This window comes from Sus scrofa, chromosome 9 (genome assembly GCF_000003025.6).
Source record: "Sus scrofa isolate TJ Tabasco breed Duroc chromosome 9, Sscrofa11.1, whole genome shotgun sequence".
Classification (NCBI taxonomy): Eukaryota; Metazoa; Chordata; class Mammalia; order Artiodactyla; family Suidae; genus Sus; species Sus scrofa.
Genome location: NC_010451.4, coordinates 121,769,745 through 121,789,922, shown reverse-complemented (window position 1 = coordinate 121,789,922; position 20,178 = coordinate 121,769,745). Strand labels below are relative to the sequence as shown.

The following is a 20,178-nucleotide window of genomic DNA, read 5'->3' as shown; positions in this document are numbered from 1 at the left end:
TGAGGCTCCCTGCATCTGATCCTGCCCACGGATGGGGCAGAGCCTGAACCCTGGTTTTACAGGAGTTAGACCAGCCTTCTACAGCTGGAAGGTCAGGAGGAGAGGAAAGAGGTCCCTGGGAGCTCTCGGCAGCCCAGGGGATGATCACGTAACAGCTAAACTCTGCCCATCCCAACATAACCACACGGAGCCCCCCTTTTCCCTTATAAGGGGGGGGGATTGGGCCAGACCGAGGGAACCTCTTTCTGTTCTGCCTCCCAACTCACATCCCCTTCGGCCTCTAAAATAATCAGCTCATCCAGGAGCAGTGCTCCAGGGGCTGTGATTTAAACAGGTCAAGCCCAGAAGCCTGGGAGGACCCTACAGAGCTCAGCAGCCGGGCAGATGCCAGCGTGGCTCAGAGCAGCAGGCAACACGCTCCAGCGGCGCTGCCCCCCAGGTCCCTCGCCCCTCCTGGTCACACACCCTCACAGTCGGGAAGCCAGGGATGTCAAATTCTCTGCAGACTGCGTTGTTGGTCTCCTCAGCACAGTCCAGGGCAGCGAGATTCAGCGCCGGTCTCCAGTCTGAAAGGACAAAGGACACGGAGCTAAGTGAGCAGGGCTGGCACCTCTGCCTGCTTCCCTCGCCCCCCACCCCAACACCGTGCAACACCCCACTGCCACCAACTCCCAGGGGACCTGCCCCCAAAGCTCTTAGGAGATAGGTCACCCCTTCCCCAGAAAAGGACCTCTGAGACAGTTGGGTTATTCTGCACACAGCCCATGCTGAGGATGCAATGAAATAGCACCAGCCACCTGCTCAGGAGGGCCATGCTGTCTCGTAGTGGCATCTGTCTTTCTGCATTATGCTCTGGTGGGGGAGGGGCACGGTGGCTGGAGGGGCTAAGAGGGGGGTGAGAGGCTCCTCTGCCTGCGGCAAAGCCTCGGGGACACTGCCTCGGTCCCTGCGGCCTGCTCTCCAGGAGGATCAGGTCCAGGAGGGTGAATGGCGAGCCTCAGCAGTTTCGAGTTCCCTTCATCCCTGATGAAGGCTTCTGCGGCCACAGGTGCTGGCAGTGGGCCCAGCCAGGGTGAGTGGGACATATGGTACTGGGGACAGGCTCTCCTGCCAGAGACCGAGGCAGGAAGTCTAGGGGAGGAAGGGAAGATATCTGAGATGGAGAAGCCGCAGGGAAAGAAGCCACCCCAGGCGGCAAGGCCTCCCTCCGCTGGAACTTACTGGCAAAGGGAACAATGGCCCCGTTCCGGGCCGCAGCCCAGGAGCTGAGAAAGAGAAAACAAACGCATCTACCAGGCAGACCTCCCGAACTCTGCTTCCAGGTCGGGTTCCCCTGGGGCACCCATCAACGTGCCACGTCACAGTGAGGCTGCTCCCTCCAGGAGGGTGGCTGTGCACGTGAAACCGGGCAGACGGTGAGGTGGTGATGGGCTGGTGCCACGTCCTGTGGCACCGGGCTCTGGAGGGATGTGGCAGCAGGAGAGACCAAGCGCTGGGGACCAAGCAGGGGCCTGGCAGGAAAGGTGGAAACTGAGTAGAGCCTTGACCATTAGTCGAGCTGACAGGGCACAGTGTGAGCAGCGAGGAGGGGACACCAGTGGACAGCAGAGAGGCAGGCAGAGCCTCATCCTGGGCAGATGAAGGAAGGAGGGAGCTTCCCTGGGGAGGGGCAGCACATATGCTCCCCACAGGGCCCTCCTCTCATCATCAGGAGCACGGGATGGGGAGGGGGGATTTACACAGGCAGCCCCCCCAGAACCCACTAATTACAGAAAACTCAGATCCAAATAACATCCTTGAGACCCGTGGCTTTGCCAGGACCTCTTACCTCGCCCCAGAATCTGTCCCTTATGACATCAGAAAAGCCATTCTTTCTGATGGCGCCAGAGCTCCAAGGACCTTTGATGCCCAGGGGAGGAGTGTTCCCGACTCTTACTTCCGGGACAGGTGCATGAAGAACCGGGGTACCTCCCAGACACCCCTAACCCATCCCTCAAAGGAAAGGCTCTAAAGGTTCAGAGCAACTAAGCTGGTCCTTCTTGGGCGGACACAAGAGAGAGGGTCTGGGACCGGGAGGCAGGCTGGAGGCAGCACCCAGTCTCTCCTCACCCCTCTCTCCCTGCTCCTTTCTTGCTGACACCTGCTCTGGGCACTGAATCCTGGTGGGAGGGAGGGAGGGAGTGGGGATGGGAGGATGGTGGCAGGGGCGGGGGGCGAATGGAAGGGTTCAACAGATGCAGCTGAGCCATGTCCTGGGATGCGATTTCCCCAACACTCTGGACCCCTCATCTCACCACACACCCCTGGTACAGGAGGGCAGCTGTTTGAGCGGCAAACACCTGCTGGCCGGACTGGCCCGTCTCCCGCAGCGTGAGATCTAACTGCCAGGGCAGCCTGTGCAAACGTGGCTGTGGTCAGCAGTCAGGGTCTGCTCCATGCTGGGCTCGGGACAGCACCCCTCCTGCCTTCCCTGTTCCCCCTCCCCCTCCCCCACTGGTGCCACCAGGGAGGGACAGGGTCAGGCGGGTCAGCCACGTGGACCTGAAAGGCTCATCCCAGCCAGCTTCTGTCTCCTGTCCACCCTTCCTCCAAGTCCCTTCCTGCGTCCCCACTTCTCTCCCCGCTCCCAGCTTCTCCTCTGACCTCACCTCTAACCCACTCCCCTGGTGAGCCAGGGCAGGCTTTCTTAGGGCAGCGCCTGTCCAGATGAAAGGTCCGATTTCCCTCCTGGCCAAGGTTCTCCTGTGTTCTATGACCAGCCTGCCCAGCCAGCGGGATATTTTCTGTCTGTAAATCTGGTTATGTCACTCTCCATTCAATATTCGTTGGTGGCGCCCATTGCCCTTAGGAGAAAACCTACAGGCAAGAGGCATTCTTGATCTGGTCCCTGCCCATCCACCAGCTTCCTCTTCCCACTTCCCTAAATTATGCTCCAGGAACAGGAGCGCTGAGGGTTTTCACCTTCCTTGAAAGCACAATGCTTGTCCAGGCCACTCCCACAGCTACCCTTATCCTCCCAACAAACTCCTGTTTGTCAGGTATAACTCAGTTCCAATAGGAGTTTTTCCCCAGGAAGAGCTGCCTTCCAAGCACAGGCTCAGGGCCCTGTTCTTATCTCTACGACACAGTTACAAGCCTGTCCATCGCTAGGTGGCTTTTCTCCCTGCATCCTCCCTGCCCAGCTTCCCCACTACCCTGCACACAGCAGATGCTCAATGGCTACTGACTGAATTATCCAACCGACCCAGGCCAGGGGCTACTCCAGGGCTGGACCGTCTTCTCTGAGACTTCCTCTAGCCTCAGATCCAGGTAGGGTCATCCGTGAACGCAGAAGAAGGGAGCTGCCCAGGGACAGGGTTTTGCCTGGATCACAGGCAGAGCACCCCAGGCCTCCTTTCTAGGGCTCCTTCCCTGCGGAGGGAGGCCCAGGGGAGGGTGGGAAGCACAGGTCACCCCGAAGGCCGGGATATTCCAGCTTGGCTCCTTTGGCTCTGCATCAAGGGCTTTGGTCACTCTGTTCGGGGAGACCCTCAGGAGAGGCCTGCCTGTTCTCAAGAGGCAGCAAGTCATTAGACACAAGGCGGATTGGAGGCAATTTTGTGTCCTTCCACCAGACAGGGCCACTGGCAGGGGGTCTCACAAGGCCACCTGGCAGGGTGACCAAGGACGGCAGGCCTCAACTGCCCCTCTCTTCTCCAAGAGGGTAGGCTGCCATCCTTGCGGCCAGAGTCAGTGCTTGGGGCGCCCCGGGGCACAAAGACTCTGAAAGGTCAGGAAGGGGCGAGGACAGGAAGCTGGCATGCAGCAGGCACCCCCGGCGCATTCTTGATTTTTCTCACTCCACCAGCCCAGCAGAGTGGGCACCATTTCCTCCCCTGTACAAATGAGGACAGAGACCACGTTGCCCAAGGGCTACTGGACTCAAAAACCCACTTTCTTCCCTCCACCTCAGCAGGGTCAGGACGCTACCTTTCTATTTTTTGCTGTGTGCTCCAATCGCGACCTTGTGCAAAAGAGAGAGAATGGCGAAAACAGTTCGGCTGCCAGTTATACCCCATTCTCTGCAACTCACAACAGTATCACAGGCTTGGGCCTTAGTGAGCTGATGATGATGATAATATCATGCATCCAGGGAGTTTATCACGTGCCTCATTCATGTAGTGTGATGTGTCCCCTGCTTTCCTGGACTGTTACACAGAGCCCAGCCAACTGCGCCCCAGGCGCACAGCTCATCACTGGTGAACGTGAGGTCTGAACCCAGGATTCGAGTCTCCCCTGCTGGTCTCAAGACGGTCCAGGACCTAAGAGACAGCTCTGCTGGCTTCCCAACCAGGAAACTCTCGGAGGGGGCGGGGTGGAGCGAGTGTTAGTAAACAGATTGCGGGGAGGTGATGCCAGGGAGTGCTCAGCCCCTGGCTTCTGGAAGGTCTGTGATTTCTTCTCTTTAAGCCCCGGGGGCAGGGGGAGGGGGGAGGCTGGGGCCAGTCAGGTGCTGGGAAAGCCCTGGCTGAGGAATGTTTCTCAGGACTATCAATGTCAGTACCTTAATGAGCCATAATGACCTATAAAGATGTGGTTTGACACGTGTCACCGTGGGCCTGACGATTCATCATGCTCCAACAGTCCCAGAACAGAGAGGACCCTTCTCTGGGGGCCCCACTGGTAAAGCAAAGCTGCATTTCAGTGCAGTGCATGGTGTTGAAGAGGGCCAGGGCTGGGCGAGAGAGCGAGTGAGCGAGAGAGAGAGAGAGAGAGAGAGAGAGAGAGAGAGAGAGAGAGAGAGAGAGAGGGAGGGAGGGAGAGGGAGGGAGGGGAAGAGAGAGAGAGGGAGAGAGAGGCCTTTTAAAGTGTTGGGTGACTTCACACCACAACCTGCAGGCCTGACACCAAAAGGATTGGCAGTTTCCATCCAGCCCCACTCTTGGGGAGAAAAAAATTTCCTGGTGCCATTACTGCCCTGGCCAGGTCATCTCTCCCCTGACAACAGAGTGAATGAGCAAGTGGAGGGGAAGGGCGGGGCGGCAGGTGCAGGATGGACAGATGTTGGACTCTGTGCAGGTGGGGGGGGACATTGTGGCGGGAGGACGGGCTCCTTCTGGAATCACAGGCAGCATCCCCGCCCCCAATCACAAGGCCACGAAGGGGCACTGGACCCAGAGTCACAAGGCTTGTTTCTGGCTGTCACTGGTCGAAGCTTCACACATCATCCTGGGCCTCAGTTTCCCAAGCGGCTCCAACAAGGGCCCAGATGAAGACTTTTCTGGAGTCTTCTCCAGCCCTGACAAGCACTCGGGTGCTGGATGGCAAACCACTCTTGCCAAGAAGAATGGCCATGAGGCCTCGGAGTGTTAAGCAGCCTGGGCTGCTATCAAGGCCAGACCCACCCAGACCACCGAAAGGCAGTCAGGGTGAGGGGTCAGAACCAGCCCCACCCAAGTCTCCTGAGTCTTCCCGACGTAGGGAGTCGGCCGGGGCTATGATGTCACCCTCACATCCCTTCCTCCTCAGTGCAGGCTTCTGGGCAGTGAGGTCAGGACATGGACAAAATGCCTCCCCTGCCCCCACACCCGGCTCACCCCCGAGGTCTGAGTCAGGAGGACCTGCTGCCGCTGCAGCAGCAGCAGGCCTTGTCACTCCGGTCTCATGTGGCATCCTGTAGGCTCAGGTCATGCACCTGCAGGTGCCAGCCTGGGCCAGGCCTTGCGCTCATACGACAGGGGTACCCGCAGGGGAGGCGGGCTACGCCCTGGGAGAGAAAGAGAGGCAAACCAGCCCTGCTCACTGTCACCCATGCCTGACAAATCTCATCTCCATGCCTCTGCAAGGCCATTTCCCCACCTGAGTACTCTCCCTCCTCTGGCCACCTGCCCACCTGCCCAGGCTCTGGAGGGTCAGGAAGTTCTGGCTCTGGGTTCAAGAACTTTCTCCTACATCTGTGCAATCTTGGGTGAGTTACGGGTGTGTGTGTGTATGTGTGTGTACGTGTTTTAAAGCTAACCATGGCTCAGCTATTTTCTCATAAAGACTACATAACAGTGGCCTGTCCAGGCCCTTAGCACAGTGCTGGCATAAGGCAAGGGTAATAAATAAATAACTGCTTGGATGAAGGCCTTTGGTGACCGGACCTGTGACCTCCCTCTTCCCCGAACTCCCACAAGAAAGGGCTGAGCTACACCCCTTTGACTCTTTTTAAAAAACAGCTTCTTACTGGTACCCATTGCCCTGTGTGATGCCCAAGAGTAAGGTAAACAAAGCTTTGCACGCAGAGGTCACTCAATAAATATTTACTGATTGATTAACCAGTGAAGAGGACTAAAGGTCTGAAATGAACACAATTTCCCAAACACAGGATAAGGCAACGAGGGCTGCTCAGGAATAGAAAGGGGTGAGCCAGGTCCTGAGAACAAGCGCTCTGCCCTCGCGGTAACTGCCCCAGAGAAGCCAGGCCGCAGGTTACTGAAGAAATGTCCGATTCAATGCCCGAGGCCAGCTGGGCAAGGTTGCAAAAGGCTTCTCTCCCCTCATGACCTTCCACAGGCTCCCATTCCTACTCAAGACACACCAAGGGCAGAGGGCAGAGGCCACACACCCACGGGCACGGGGTGGTGGGAGAGCCGCCCTCTGCTGGCCCACAACCACGCTTTCTCAAGGAAGCTCGGAATACCGAGACCTGGCAAGGCCTCACCAGGAAACACCCCTCTGGATGGGAGTGGAGGCATTCTTTATCACAGGCAGGTCAACACCCAATTCAGCCAGGGCCCTCCCCCCACCGCCACGTGATCTCGCGTAGAGGGCAGACACCCCCGCGGCTCATGGGGGACCTCCAGGTTTCCCCACGTCACCCACTGCCTATGGACGGTGGTTCATCTCCACAGACATTTTCCTGTGAAGGTTAAGATGTAACTTTGCCTTTTTTTTTTTTTTTTTTTTTTTAAGGGACAGACGATTACTCCATGCGCTGGAGAAAGACCCCTGTGGGAAGCAGGCCAACTCATCCAAGAGCAGGCTGGGGTAGTATCTAGATGTGTAATTCACTGGAAAACTCTGCGTTGCAACAGGCCAAACACATGAGTCAGCTGCAGGTGAATCTTTCTGTCCAGCACTCTCAAGATATAAGAATCTTCTAGACTGAGCCCATCTGTGGCCATTAAAGACTTCTTATGGCCTCAAAGTGGAAACTTATCTAGGAATGTTTATTTTTTATTTTGTGTTGTTATTACTTTCTAGATTGAGTCCATCTATGGCCATTAACGGCGTCTTATGGCCTCAGTGTAAACTTATCTAGGAATCTTTATTTTTTATTTTATGTTAGTAATATTTTTTTTTAATTTTTTATTTTTTGGCACATTTGTGGCTTACGGAAGCTCCTGGGCCTGGGATTGAACCCGAGCCACTGTAGGGACAACGCCAAATCCTTAAGCGCTAGGCCGCTAGGAAAATTCTTGATCTAGGAATTTTTATAATGTTCTGGCCCACTGTATCCCCTGAACACTTAATGCCCCTTAGGAGTTCCAATTCCACATTCAACATTCTTCCTGCCTCCCACCCTGACCAGATGTGCTGACATCATCGAAACAGTGATGCGAAGTAGTGGGAAATACTGCTGAGACATAGCACATGCGGGTGATGGGACCAGAGCGGCATGCAGGCAAACGTCTACATGCAATTTAGAGGGAAAATGGTTTATCGGTTTTGTTTAAAAATACTTTCCAACACCATATGGATAACAGATGGATACAGCTTTCCGTCTAGCCACTTCAGGAACCACTGCACAAGCTGCTCAAGGGAAGCGGGAGCCTGAATTTGAAAATCAACATCAACAAAAGCACTCCTGTACCAAAAACGGTTGCGTTTATCAAAAAAGACAGCAGGGGATCCATCGTGGTGCAGTGGTTACGAATCGACAGGAACATGAGGTTGCGGTTTATCCTGCCTTGCTCACTGGTTAAGATGGTGTTGCGTGGCTGTGGTGTAGGTGAGACACGGCTCGGATCTGAGTTGCTGTGGCTCTGGCGAGGCTGGCAGCTACAGCCGATTCGACCCTAGTGGAACTCCACATGCGCAGGACGCAAAAAAAAGCAAAAAAAAAAAAAAAAAAAAAAAAAAAAAAAAAAAAAAAAAAAAGACAGCAGGGGAACAGTGGTTCCAGTTTTCCCCTCTCCAGGAAGAGGCCTATTCTCTAAGATGCCCACAGGCCTCACTGAGTGACCACTGAAGGTCAGGTGCCTGGCTAGGGACCACAAGCAGGAAGTGACTCCCTTCAGAAGCAGCAAATCAGACGCAAACCACGACCCCATCCATGCCTGTCCCTCCACATGCCCACTACCTGGGCTAAGCAGACAGATGACATGCCAGGCATCTTCCGGAAAGGAAACTCTCAGACATTGTACATCAGGGACTTACTCAGGACGGTGTCTGACATACCATATCGAAAGCACTCAATAAACATTCATTGCTCTTGTTACTGTATTTACTCGACCTCAAATTTTTTTTTTTGCTTTTTAGGGCCACACCTTCAGCATATAGAAGTTCCCAGGCTAGGGGTCAAATTGGAGCTGTCGCTGCCAGGCTACACAGCCACAGCAGCAGGGAACCCAAGCCGTGTCTGGGACCTACACCACAGCTGACCCACTGAGCAAGGCCAGGGCACGAACCCGCATCCTCATGGATACTAGTCAGACCGTTTCCGTTGCGCCATGACGGGAACCCCTTCAAAACTTACGTTTTTAAAAATGTTACTTTTTTCGTGTTTTGTTTTGTTCGTTTGTTTTGGCCCACCAGGCATTTGGAAGTTCCCAGGCCAGGGATCGAACCCACACCACAGCAGTGACCTGAGCCCTTATTGTGATAACGCCAGGTCCTTAACCAATGGACGCACAGGTGAACTCCAAAAATGTTACCATTTTCTGTAATAGACTACACCGTCATTCTCTCTCCATCTATTGGCTTGTGTTACCGCTCAGCCCCTCAGGTGTTAGTAAATGAATGGTGGGCCTCACAGTTGACCCTCCCTTAGAATCAAGGAAATCTGGTACCAGCGGTCAGGCCAATGAATGGGAAAGTGGAGCAAGGACCAAACACACACGAAGAGGCTGCCCTCAGCCAAGTGTCTCGCCGTATGGGGTTAAAGCAGAAGGATCCGAGCGGGTGCATAGCCAACGGAAAGACAGAGAAGGATGTGGCCCAGAAGCTAAGAGCTGGAGGCAGCAGGTCGGAGAGGCCAGGAAGTGAGACAGGGAAACTCTGCCTCCAAGATAAAGCTGGGTCAATTAACCAGGGGTGGGGAAAGAAAGGAGGGAGTGGGAATTGGGGGGAGGGAACAGCAGAATGAGTATCAGTTCCTTTTCTCCCCAGCACTGATCCCATCGCAGCTGGGAAACTTGGTAGTAAAGGGACGGACACAAGGCTGGGCGAGAGGAAGCTGGAAGGTGTCAGCGAGTAGGAACAAAGGAGACCACGTCGCAGGGATGGGGGCAGTAAACCGGCCGAGGGCCGACAGGCAAAGCAGAGCAGGTCCGGGTACCCAGGCCGCGGGGAGGGGAAAGAAACTCTCGACACCCGTCAAGGGGAAAAAGACAAGGAGGGGCGGGAGCTAAATATGGAGTTGAGGACTGCGAAACTGGGGGGGAAGTGGGAGGGGCAGAGAGGAAGACGGCCGGAGGTGATGGGCAGGGGGAAGCGCGCGCCGCGGGAGGGGCCTCCGCCTGGCACGAGGCGGAGGTTCGCCCAGGTGTGGCGAGAAGAGCGGGCCTCCTCACCCCTCCGCCTCCGGCTTCTCACCTTTGACGTCGTTGGCCAGCGCCTTCCACGTAGGGGCGAAGGCGATGCAGTGGCCGCACCAGGAGGCGAAGAACTCCACCGCCCAGGCGCTGCGGGAGCCCAGCACGGCGCCGCGCACCGTGTCCGCTTGCAGCAGCGTCAGCGGGTCAGAGGACGAGTAGAGAGCCGAGCGCGGGGCCGCGCCAGCGCCGGGCACCGCCAGCAGCACCGCCAGCAGCAGCAGCGACAGCGGCGGCCCGGAGCCGCGGCCGCACGACCCCATCCTCGGTGACTTCGCCCACCACTGCTCGCAAGTTTCAGACGAGTTGGTGCCCAGCTGCTCGGCGGCACCTCCTGCCTCCGTCGGGAGGAGGAGCCACGTGGTCCCGCCCAACGAGGCCCGGCACCGCCCCCTTGCCCCGCCCCGCCCTCCGGCCAGCGGCCAGTGGGCGGGGGAGCAGCTGAGGGCCTGAGCTGGGCGCTGGAGTCGGGCCCGGCCCAGAGCGCCTGGTTCCGGCAGCGGAGACCTCAGAGCTAGCCGGTTCGCGCCTCGGCCCCGGGAGCCAGGGAGCACAGCTCAGGCCGCGGGGCCCCACCCGCCAAATGAAAGATGTGCGACATCCGCGGGCGGAATCCTGGACCGGCGTTCCCGGTCGCTGCTGGGGACTGGAGGAAGTCATTTGGCTTCTCCCAGGCCCCCGAATCCAACGGAAAAAGAGTCCGTTGGAATAGACTGGACCGATTTATGCTGTTCCCGGAAAGTTCTGGGGATCCCACCAAACGATAAGAGGTTGTGAATTAGATGCATGTGAGGGAGAAGGACAGGTGGCAGGACAGTCTCTGAGTGTGTCATCACCACAGCCCCACGGCATCAGATGTGCCCACACCCTGGAGGCCTGTGATCATCTAAGGAAAACATTGTTTGAGGGTTTCCTAATCATGAATGAGAAGCCCCCTCCCATCTTATGCTGGGCTAGATTTGCATGGCCCATTGGGTGCAATCAGTTTCCTCAACTCACAGGTCCAGGTTATTCGGTCTATTCCTCCAACTGGGGCTCCCAGCGGCCCAAATCCCCACTCACAGATCTCCATTTTCACGTACAAATCCTTCTGACTAGTACCCTTATAACTCATTTGTGTTCCTGTGTACTAAGGTATTAATGATTAACTTCCCCTGGTCCACCTTTTGCAGCTCTGATGCTGAGTTATCTTAAGGAGAGCAGGTGTTCCTCAGAGTGTTATCACAAATGATCATTTTCTTTTGTGTCTGCTGGGTCAGCCCACCTTGCCTGTAAGCCATCGGAAACTAGATTTGTTATTCCAGCATTTATTGAGTGGTTTCTTGGTACCAGGCACTGTTCTAGGAACAAAAGATAAGGCAGTAAATAAAACCAAGATTCCACAGTCATGGAACGTACATTCTAGTAAGGATAGAGAGATATAAATGTAGATCCTGTATTGACAAAGGTTATGAAGATATGTGCAATAGGGTAAAAATAGGGTGACAGAGGAAGCGGTATTTTAGGTATTTTAGAAGACAATGAGGTCAGGGGTGGGCCCACCCCTCATATTTGCAGGGCCAGGGTCAATAATGCACATGAAGGCACACATATCATGTGCCTATACATTTTTTAAGTACAACCAATTTAAACTGTTATGTAAAATTCCTATCCTTTCATCTTGACAAGTATACCTCCATAATAATCTGGAATTCTTGGACTCCCCCAAGATGCGCTGTGGAACGGGGCCACTGAGGTGGTAACTGGTCCCTGGCCCTTGACCTTCCTCCTACTCTTTGCACCCCAGGTCTGTCCCATCCATCAAGGGGCCTTGTGTCCATACCTATAACATCCTTGCCGGCACATCTGAGCTGCATCCATATCTCCAGCAAATAGCCACGCCTTGGCTCCTCAAGAGGACAGACCTTGGGTCGATGTTGTCTCTAGAAGCTGATCTGGTGCCGCTGGGGCAATGGGTTCTAGGGTCTCAAGTATCCACGGTATGATCTAAGAAAGGGTGAGAAACAGGAGATTTGGGTGGGCACATCCCCTTGACCCATGGGCTTCTAGCTCTGTGGAAAGGGGTGTGGCTGGAAGAGGGCCACAGAGCTCAGAAGACAAGGTAGAGGCTCCTCTCGCCCTAGTCTTACGGCAGTTCTAACGAGGTAATATTTGAGCCAAAGACCCAAATGATGTATGGGAGAGAGCCTTGTGGTAATCTGGGATGAGAACATTCCAGGCAGAGATCTGGCAGTTGGGGCTTTTGCTCCCTTCGTGCATTCATAGTCTCTGTGCCAAAGTCTTGAACTGCACTGACAGCTCCCTGGAAACCCTGGATTCCAAAGGTTGGAAGAACTTCAGCAACTGGATAAGGTGCCAGTAAAAGTCAAGTGCCTTCAAATATTTCTATTCCCCAGGTGTTCTCTTCCCCAGGGAATTCCCTGGGAATTAAAGGGACAAGGTGAGTGCCTGAGAAGGACAGCCCACATAACTACACAAAGATGTGCTTGTTCACATATCTATTTCAGAACATCCGAAATGGAAACGAACACAAACGATTCAGATAGAGTGGATAAAGTTTCTTGGCAATGGAGTCAAAGAAATCAGCCCGGAGAGTGGTAAAATCGGGGGCTTCAATATCCCAGAACAGCAATACTGGGATTTTCAACTCTAAGTCTTAGAAGTCTATTCAAATAGAATCTCTTTCTTTTTTTTTTTTTTCCTTGTCTTTTTGCCATTTCTTGGGCCGAACCCGCGGCCTATGGAGGTTCCCAGGCTAGGGGTCGAATCGGAGCTGTAGCCACTGGCGTACACCACAGCCACAGCAACGCAGGATCCTTAACCCACTAAGCAAGGGTAGGGATCAAACCCGCAACCTCATGGTTCCTAGTCAGATTCGTTAACCACTGAGCCGCGATGGGAACTCCTCAAACAGAATCTTAAAAGGAGTCTTGGATAAAAGCAAGCTGAAGTTACTTGCTTTCAACCTATAGCAATACACACTTTCTGTGGTCCATGAGGCTTCTTGGGAGCCAAGGGGTTCCCTAGGCCACCATTTGAAAACCACTGGTCTAGAACTGAAAGCAGAAAACATCCATGGACTCCACTCAGCAACTTCCCTGCTTGCCCGTCCAGGGGCTTCCTGGGATGAAAAGGGGGCAGAGAAGGAAATCTACTCAGGTGTGGGGTGAGGAGAGGAAAGGTGTGCTGAGGAAGGCATTGAAAGTAGTGGGGAAGACTTAGGAATTCCTCCCCAGGTCCCCCTTGTGCACAAGCTATAGGAAAGTGAGCCAGGATAAATCAGGTGAGAGAATAATAACAGTACTGGCTAACAGTGTGCACCTGCTATTCTGAGCACTAGCAGATGTAACTCATTGAATCCTCATGCCAATTCTATGAGGTTGAGCGTATTAGTGTCCCATTTTTACAGATCAGAAGACTGAGGTCAAAGGAGCCCTGTTGACTTTCCCACTTGTGACTCATTCACATGTTATGTGTGAATAAAAGAGAGGGAATGTATCCACCAAAAAATGAGATAGGTGGTCAGAGGAATGCAGTCTATACACCAATGCAGATAATGATGGTGAGCCACGGAAGAGTGTTTGGTAAAATATGTCACCCGGTAGCCGAGCATTAGGTGACTTTCCACTTACTCATGAGCACTGAGGATCAGAGAGGGTGTGTGCCCCAGGAAGGCAAGTGCCCAGCAGGGGAGAAGGGATCTTTGCTTTATCTTTTTGGGCTTTGCCTCTAGGTCTTCCAGATGAACTTTCCATAGCTGGGGTCGCTTAGGATACCAGTTCTGAAAGTAGGAAGAGGGGCAGTAGCCTGTATCAGATACGGCCGGAAAGACAAGTTGCATTCAAAAGGCTTGCAAAGGGGAGCTTAATGGATGGACTCTTTACAGAGGTGTGTGTGGGGGGGGTAGAGGGAAATGGCAAGAGATACGAGGTCCCTGGTGACGGACGACAGCAGGAAGTCCCTTCAGCACTCCTCCACCAGAGGAGACAAGGGGAGGGGACTCTGTGGCGAAAACCGTGGGAACTGGAGTCCAGGAAGAGGGACCGCAAAATGTCACCACTGCCAGGGACTCAGAGTGGGGAGGTACCGGGAAAGCCTCCCTTGCACCTCTTTCTCCCCCCATCATTGACCTGCCAGTGTCTCCTGTTGGCCAAACCCAATCCAAGCCGGAGGGGAGGGTGCCCTGATTATAGTCCATAAAGGTGGGCCTCTGAGACAAAAGGCAGGTTAGAAGAGGGTGGGGAATGCAGAATTCTGTCCCTAAACTGGGGCCCTTCAAGGCCTTAGACATGAGAATGGAGAACACAAAAAATCCCTGACCATCCTTCTATGAATCTCCTGGGTGTGAGCAGAGATGTAGAAACCTACCCGTCGCTCGAGAACCAGCACATGAAGGCAGCTCAGCAATTCCCACTCAGCTCCTCCTCCTTTCCTGTTCACATTTAACGAGTCTTTTTTTTTTTTTAATTTTTATGGCCACACCACAGTATATGCAAGTTTTCAGGCCAGGGGTGGAATCTGAGCTGCAGCTGTGGCATAGGTCCTTTAACCCATTGGACCACAGTGGGAACTCCCTAGTTGTCTTATTCTTTAATCTGTAGAGGAGACTGGAGCCCAGAAAGGTGAAGGGACTTGCTCCAGGCCACCCAGCAAAGTAATGGTAGAGTCCATTTTGGTCAGGCTTTCCAACATTGCTGTTGAACTACTGAGATGGGCCTCTGTGAAAGGGATATTGGGGGTAGAACCCCAAGTTTAGATCGAGCTTCCCTATCCCCAGGTCACTGGTGGCAATTCAGAGGAAATAAGCACCCTATCCGCACATTCCTTACCCACGTGCACACAACCCCCACCCTCACCCCTAAGGACAAGCTGATTATTTAAAGTGGAATGAATGCAGCATATTCACAATAGCCAAGACATGGAAACAACCTAAATGCCCATCTGCAGATGAACATTGCGGTACATATACACAGTGGAATACTACTCAGCCATAAAAAAGAACAAAATAATGCCATTTGCAGCAACATGGATGAACTAGAGACTCATACTAAGTGAAGTAAATCAGAAAGACAAAGACCACATGATATCACCTATATCTGGACTCTAATATATGGCACAAATGAACCTTTCCACAGAAAAGAAACAAAGTCACGGACTTGGAGAACAGACTTGTGGTTGCCAAAAGGGAGGGAAGGGAATGGGATGGGCTAGGAGTTCAGGGTTAGTAGAGGCAAACTATTGCATTTGGAGTCGATAAGCAATGAGATCCTGCCGAATAGCACATGGAACTATATCTAGTCATTTGCGATGGAGGATAATGTCAGAAAAAGAATGTATGTATATATATATGTATATATATGCATGCACACACACACACACACACACATATATACGCATGACTGGATCCCTTTGCTGTGCAGCAGAAACTGACAGAACATTGTAAATCAACTATCATAGAAAAAATAAAAATCTTTTTTAAAAAAGTGGAATGAAGATATAAGGCCGTACACTTGAGGCCTTGTTGTTTGGGCTCTCTGGCCAAGAGTGGGAGTGAAGGCTTTGGAGAACCTCAAGTCATCAAATGAGGCCTGAAGTCAAAAGCAAGAAGGCCACATAGCTGAGTTGCTGGGGTGGTCTTCCCCATTGCAGGCTTCTGGGCACTTTGCCAACATTGTGGTACTGTGAGATTAATGTGGGGGAACTTTAGGCCTCTGGAATTGATGTCCTAATTTAAAATAGTTCCTGCCATGATTTAAGGGTATTTACTGGAGTTCTTACATCACAGATAAGTGCATGTAAAGTGTAACACTATTCCTATGGAAGCATAGAGTTTTATAAACTTTTTAAAAATTGGAGTTCCCCTCGTGATTCAGTGGAAACAAACCCGACTAGCATCCATGAGGATGCAGGTTTGATCCCTGGCCTCGCTCAATGGGTTAAGGATCTGGCATTGCCATGAGCTGTGGTGTGGTTTGCATCTATTAACCCCAGATTCCCAGTCCATCCCACTCCCTCTCCCTCCCCCTTGGCAACCACAAGTCTGTTCTCCAAGCCCGTGAGTTTCTTTTCTGTGGAAAGGTTTATTTGTGCCGTATATTAGATTCCAGATATAAGTGATATCATATGGTATTTGTCTTTCTCTTTCTGACTTACTTCACTTAGTATGAGAGTCCCTAGTCCAAGTGAATTTTAGAATCAGCTTGTCAACATTAAAATTTTAAAAAGCCTGCCAGGAATTTGACTGGGAGGGCACTACATCCTAAATCAATTTGGTTTGCTATATTTTAATTTTTGCATTTATTTTTATTTATCGATTTATTTATTTATTTATTTATTTTTGCTGTATCATGTGGCAAATCTCGGCTCCCAGACCGGGGATTGAATCTGGGCCACAGCAGTGAAAGCACCACGTCCTAATTACTAGACCGCCAGCGAACTCACTCACGAATTTTTTAAACACGGAGTCAGACCCATAGCTAGGAAGCAAGGCTGAATTGCTAAAACCTTTTGCCACATTTTCAGGGTTAGCATGAAGAAATTTCAAGAGCGCTCATGCAGTGAAACAGGCCTGCAGGCCCTGAAGTAAGCAGGGGAAGACTTCTGTAATCGGGTCTGTTTCATACATTTATTACCTCATATTACTTGTTTGCTTGCTGTTAGCCTTCAGAATTTTAGTCAAGTCTTTGAAAATTCCAGGCTGTCTTAGCAGTGCTAAGATAAATATTTAGTCCAAAACTATGAGCTGGAGCCAATGCGGTGGGGGTAGTAGCTACAGAGGAAACAAGATAACTTCGAAGGCATGTCAAAACTCAAAGGAACACATTCTGAGCCTCTAAGTCCATCAAAGGGGCTGCCTGAGATGCTGGGATTTGTCTGAATAAACAAGCACCTCAGGAGGACTCTTGGTTACACTCAAGAAAATCCTGAACTGAATTAGCTCCAGTAGGCAAGGAAATCCATTGCCTCAAAGAACCCAACCAAGGGGAGGGTAAAGCCATACCTGGCCTCACAGCCGCCATGACACCATCTGCTCTGCCCTTCTAATCTCTGTGCATTGGCTTTATTCTGGGCTGTTTCTGCAAGTTCAGAACTCTGGTCCAATGCTTTCAACCTTGACATCAGAGGGGAAAAAACCAGATCGTCTATCCTGACCCTAGTTTGAAAAATACTGGGGAAAACTCTGGCCAGGCTTGGGTTATTTATTCCTAGATCAGTCACTACACCCATTCCTGAAGGCAGTGGGCTGAACACTGCAATTGGCAGCCCCAACCATAACTACAAGTTTGGAGAAAGACAGGATCAATTTTCCAAAGAAAAAGGAGAATGGTTACCAGGGGAAGTGGGCAGGTGGGCTTTGCAGGCCAGAGTACTTGATGACCAGCATCAGAAGGCAGACGTGTAAGGGTCAAATGGGAGAATATCTGGGACACCAGGGCCCAACTAAGACATTTTTAAAAATTGTAGGAAAGGCTGAGAGGTCTGAGTACATCTGAAGGTCACCATACCTAGGATGAGATGTTTCATGAATGCACCAGAGATTTTCAAGGGTCCAGGTAAACTTGACTTAGGCTGTTCAGTTGCAAAAGGGGGAGGAGCTTACATAGAGAAGAAAGGATAACTTGTAAGAATTTGCATTGTCCATGGCAGGCATTCAACTGCCCAAATGAAATACCGAGTGTTTTTATCTTCCCAGAGGACCACATCAGCATCCAGATGTTGCATTTTTATTTTATGACGGTCTTACTATCATCAGAAGCCCTGAAGGACTTGCAAGTCTCCACCTGCTTCTTCGTTACAGAACCCACTTTGCTCTATGCTGTCGGGCATGGTTTGGTCACACCCGTCCAGCCCTGGTTTCCACCCTCCTGCCCAGCCCCTTGAGAGGATGCTTCTGTTGGACAGATGGACTTTCTAGACGGGCTGTGCCCAGACATAACCATCCTATCTCCCTAAGTGCCAAGCTCTGCGGTTTGGGACTGGCTCTGCCTCAACTGCTGCTGGGCACTGGAACCTCTGGTCGAGAAGGGGAGTTTGGATGCACTGTCTGCTACCATTTTCCCATAAAAATGTACAATGCCCTGTTGGCCATTTGGTGAGCCTGAATCTTTCTAGCTGACCAGCAGGCTCTCCTCTTCCCAACTTTGCTTTACCATCTGAAACAAAAGGTACCTCTCTTCCTTTCCTTTCTGGAAACTCGTTTAGGTTATTACTCTTGTCTTAAAAGTCTTCACACTTGTGGTGGTCTTCCTTGCCCATTCACTGACTGCGGAATGTGAAATCTCTCTTGGCTTGGCTTTGGGTGTCCTGGTTGATGCTCACAGCTTGATAAGGGAAAAAAAAGATAACCATTATCCTTAGAACAGCTATGAAATTATTAAGCATCTACTAGATAACCAGCATGGTGCTAGATGCTGGGAATACAATGACAGAGATGGACGTTACTAGACAGTTCATGAAGATGAAACTTCAGGTGCCTCATTGCACATCCCGTGTGAGTGCCGGGAGTTGCGGAGTGTTCAAGGTAAACAGAGGAAGCCTGGTTACCAGCAGGAAACATTTCCGTGTTAGTATTTCTACTAAATTGTCCCAGCAAGCTTTTCAGAAGGGATGTAGCTCTCCTAAGTTCTTGGAATTAGCGGTGATTTCTAGTCTCCTCTCAATGAATATTCATTATAGGTAATGCTATATTTATAATTGTGTATTTCTTTTCTTAAAGAACCCCCCCGCCATGGTAAAGTCTTCAGCCGTCCCAAAACCTGCCCCTGGGAGTGAACACAAGACATGGTCCTTGCTCTCAAGGAGTTTATAGCTGAGACACTGATCAAAGAACTGTACAAATAAATATGCAATTCTGAACTGTGCAAAGGTTCTGAAGGAGAACCAAAGAGTATCATGAGTGCAGTAATAGAGAAGGGGTCAGAGAAGCTTCCCTGAACTGAGAGCTGGAAGGAGGTGGACAGCAACTGGGAAATGGGGGGGAGTGTCTTAGTGCTTCTGCTGCACTGTCACTTATGAGACTAGTGTCCCCCTCAACCCAGACTTCTTCTTCATCTCTCCCCTCTAGATCTTTTCTCAGAGCAACCACATTCCCTGCTTCAAGCCTTCCAGTGACTTCCCATCCACTTAGAGAATCCACATGGTGTGCCATGGCTTAGAGGCCCTCCCTGTCCCTCAGACCCCATCTCCCACACCTGCTGCTGTGCCCCTCGCTGCCCAAGCCACCAACCTGTGCCCATTGCACTCGTTTGAAGACTGTCATTGGCCCTAAGGAGCATTCATTTTGTAGGAATTACCCCGTGTCAATAAAGACTATAGCACTGACCTCCACTAAAATTGGCCTTGACCTTGATATCTGCAGGAACGCTACCCCCAACAATGGTAAAGGCACATGGTATGTCCACCTAGAGAGGCCTAATGCAGGACCATATGACACATCTCAGTACATTTTTAATGATTAAAACCATACAGATTTCCAAGAATGAGCTTGCTGAAATTAAATTAGAAATCAGCAACATTAAAATATTTGGGGAAATTCCAAACATTTAGAAATTAAACAACCCCCCCTTTTCTTTAAAATACTAGTCCAGTTCTTCACTGGCTGAGCCACAACAGGAACACCAACACATTTCTAAATAATTCATGGGTCAAAGAAAATATCACAAGGAAAATGAGAACAAAACTTTTCCAAGCCAGGGTAAGGGAAAACAGAACTAAACATGGAATTAGAAGTTCATGCTCAAATGTGGTAGAGGCTTCTTACCACAGTGACATTGCTTAGATGTGGGAAAGACATGATTATGCAGGATAAAGGGAGCTCTGGAGAGGCTGATCCAGGCAAGATCTCAAGCGAGAACATTCCAACTGAGACTTGGTTACAGTGGAAAAAGAAGTCCAGCTTTAAGACTTTAAAATGTGTTATTATGTTAACAAGATCAGAGCACTAAACAGAACTCAAAACTAAAGACAAAATTTACCCACAATAATCTGTCAATCTGCCCGTATTCTTGGCTTTACTCATATCCAGCTTTAACACTGTGATGACAGTGGCACACAAACAGCTTTGTATCTTTTTTTTTTTTTTTTTTTTGCCTTTTCTAGGGCCACTCCCGTGGCATATGGAGGTTCCCAGGCTAGGAGTCGACTTGGAGCTGTAGCCCCAGCCTACACCACAGCCACAGCCACGCGGGATCCGAGCCACATCTGAGACCTATACCACAGCTCACGGCAACGCCGGATCCTTAACCCACTAAGCAAGGCCAGGCATCGAACCTGAAACCCCATGGTTCCTAGTCGGATTCGTTAACCACTGCGCCAGGACGGGAACTCCAACTTTGTATCCTCTTTAAGGTAACACTTTAATCAACGTGTGCTGGATAATGCTTAAGGACTTGCCCTTTGG

At 51.4% G+C, this 20,178-nt stretch overlaps 1 protein-coding gene across 1 annotated transcript in view; it reads right to left on the bottom strand.

Annotated features, from left to right (window-relative positions):
- Positions 1 to 10,851, bottom strand: part of QSOX1 (quiescin sulfhydryl oxidase 1) — a 43,758-nt gene extending 32,907 nt beyond the window's left edge. The window contains exons 1-3 of the mRNA XM_013989655.2: positions 10,779 to 10,851; positions 9,781 to 10,335; positions 466 to 566 (exon numbers count right to left, since the gene is read on the bottom strand). Coding sequence (XP_013845109.2) covers positions 466 to 566; positions 9,781 to 10,335; positions 10,779 to 10,851 — 729 coding nt within the window. The remainder of the gene's footprint in view (positions 1 to 465; positions 567 to 9,780; positions 10,336 to 10,778) is intronic.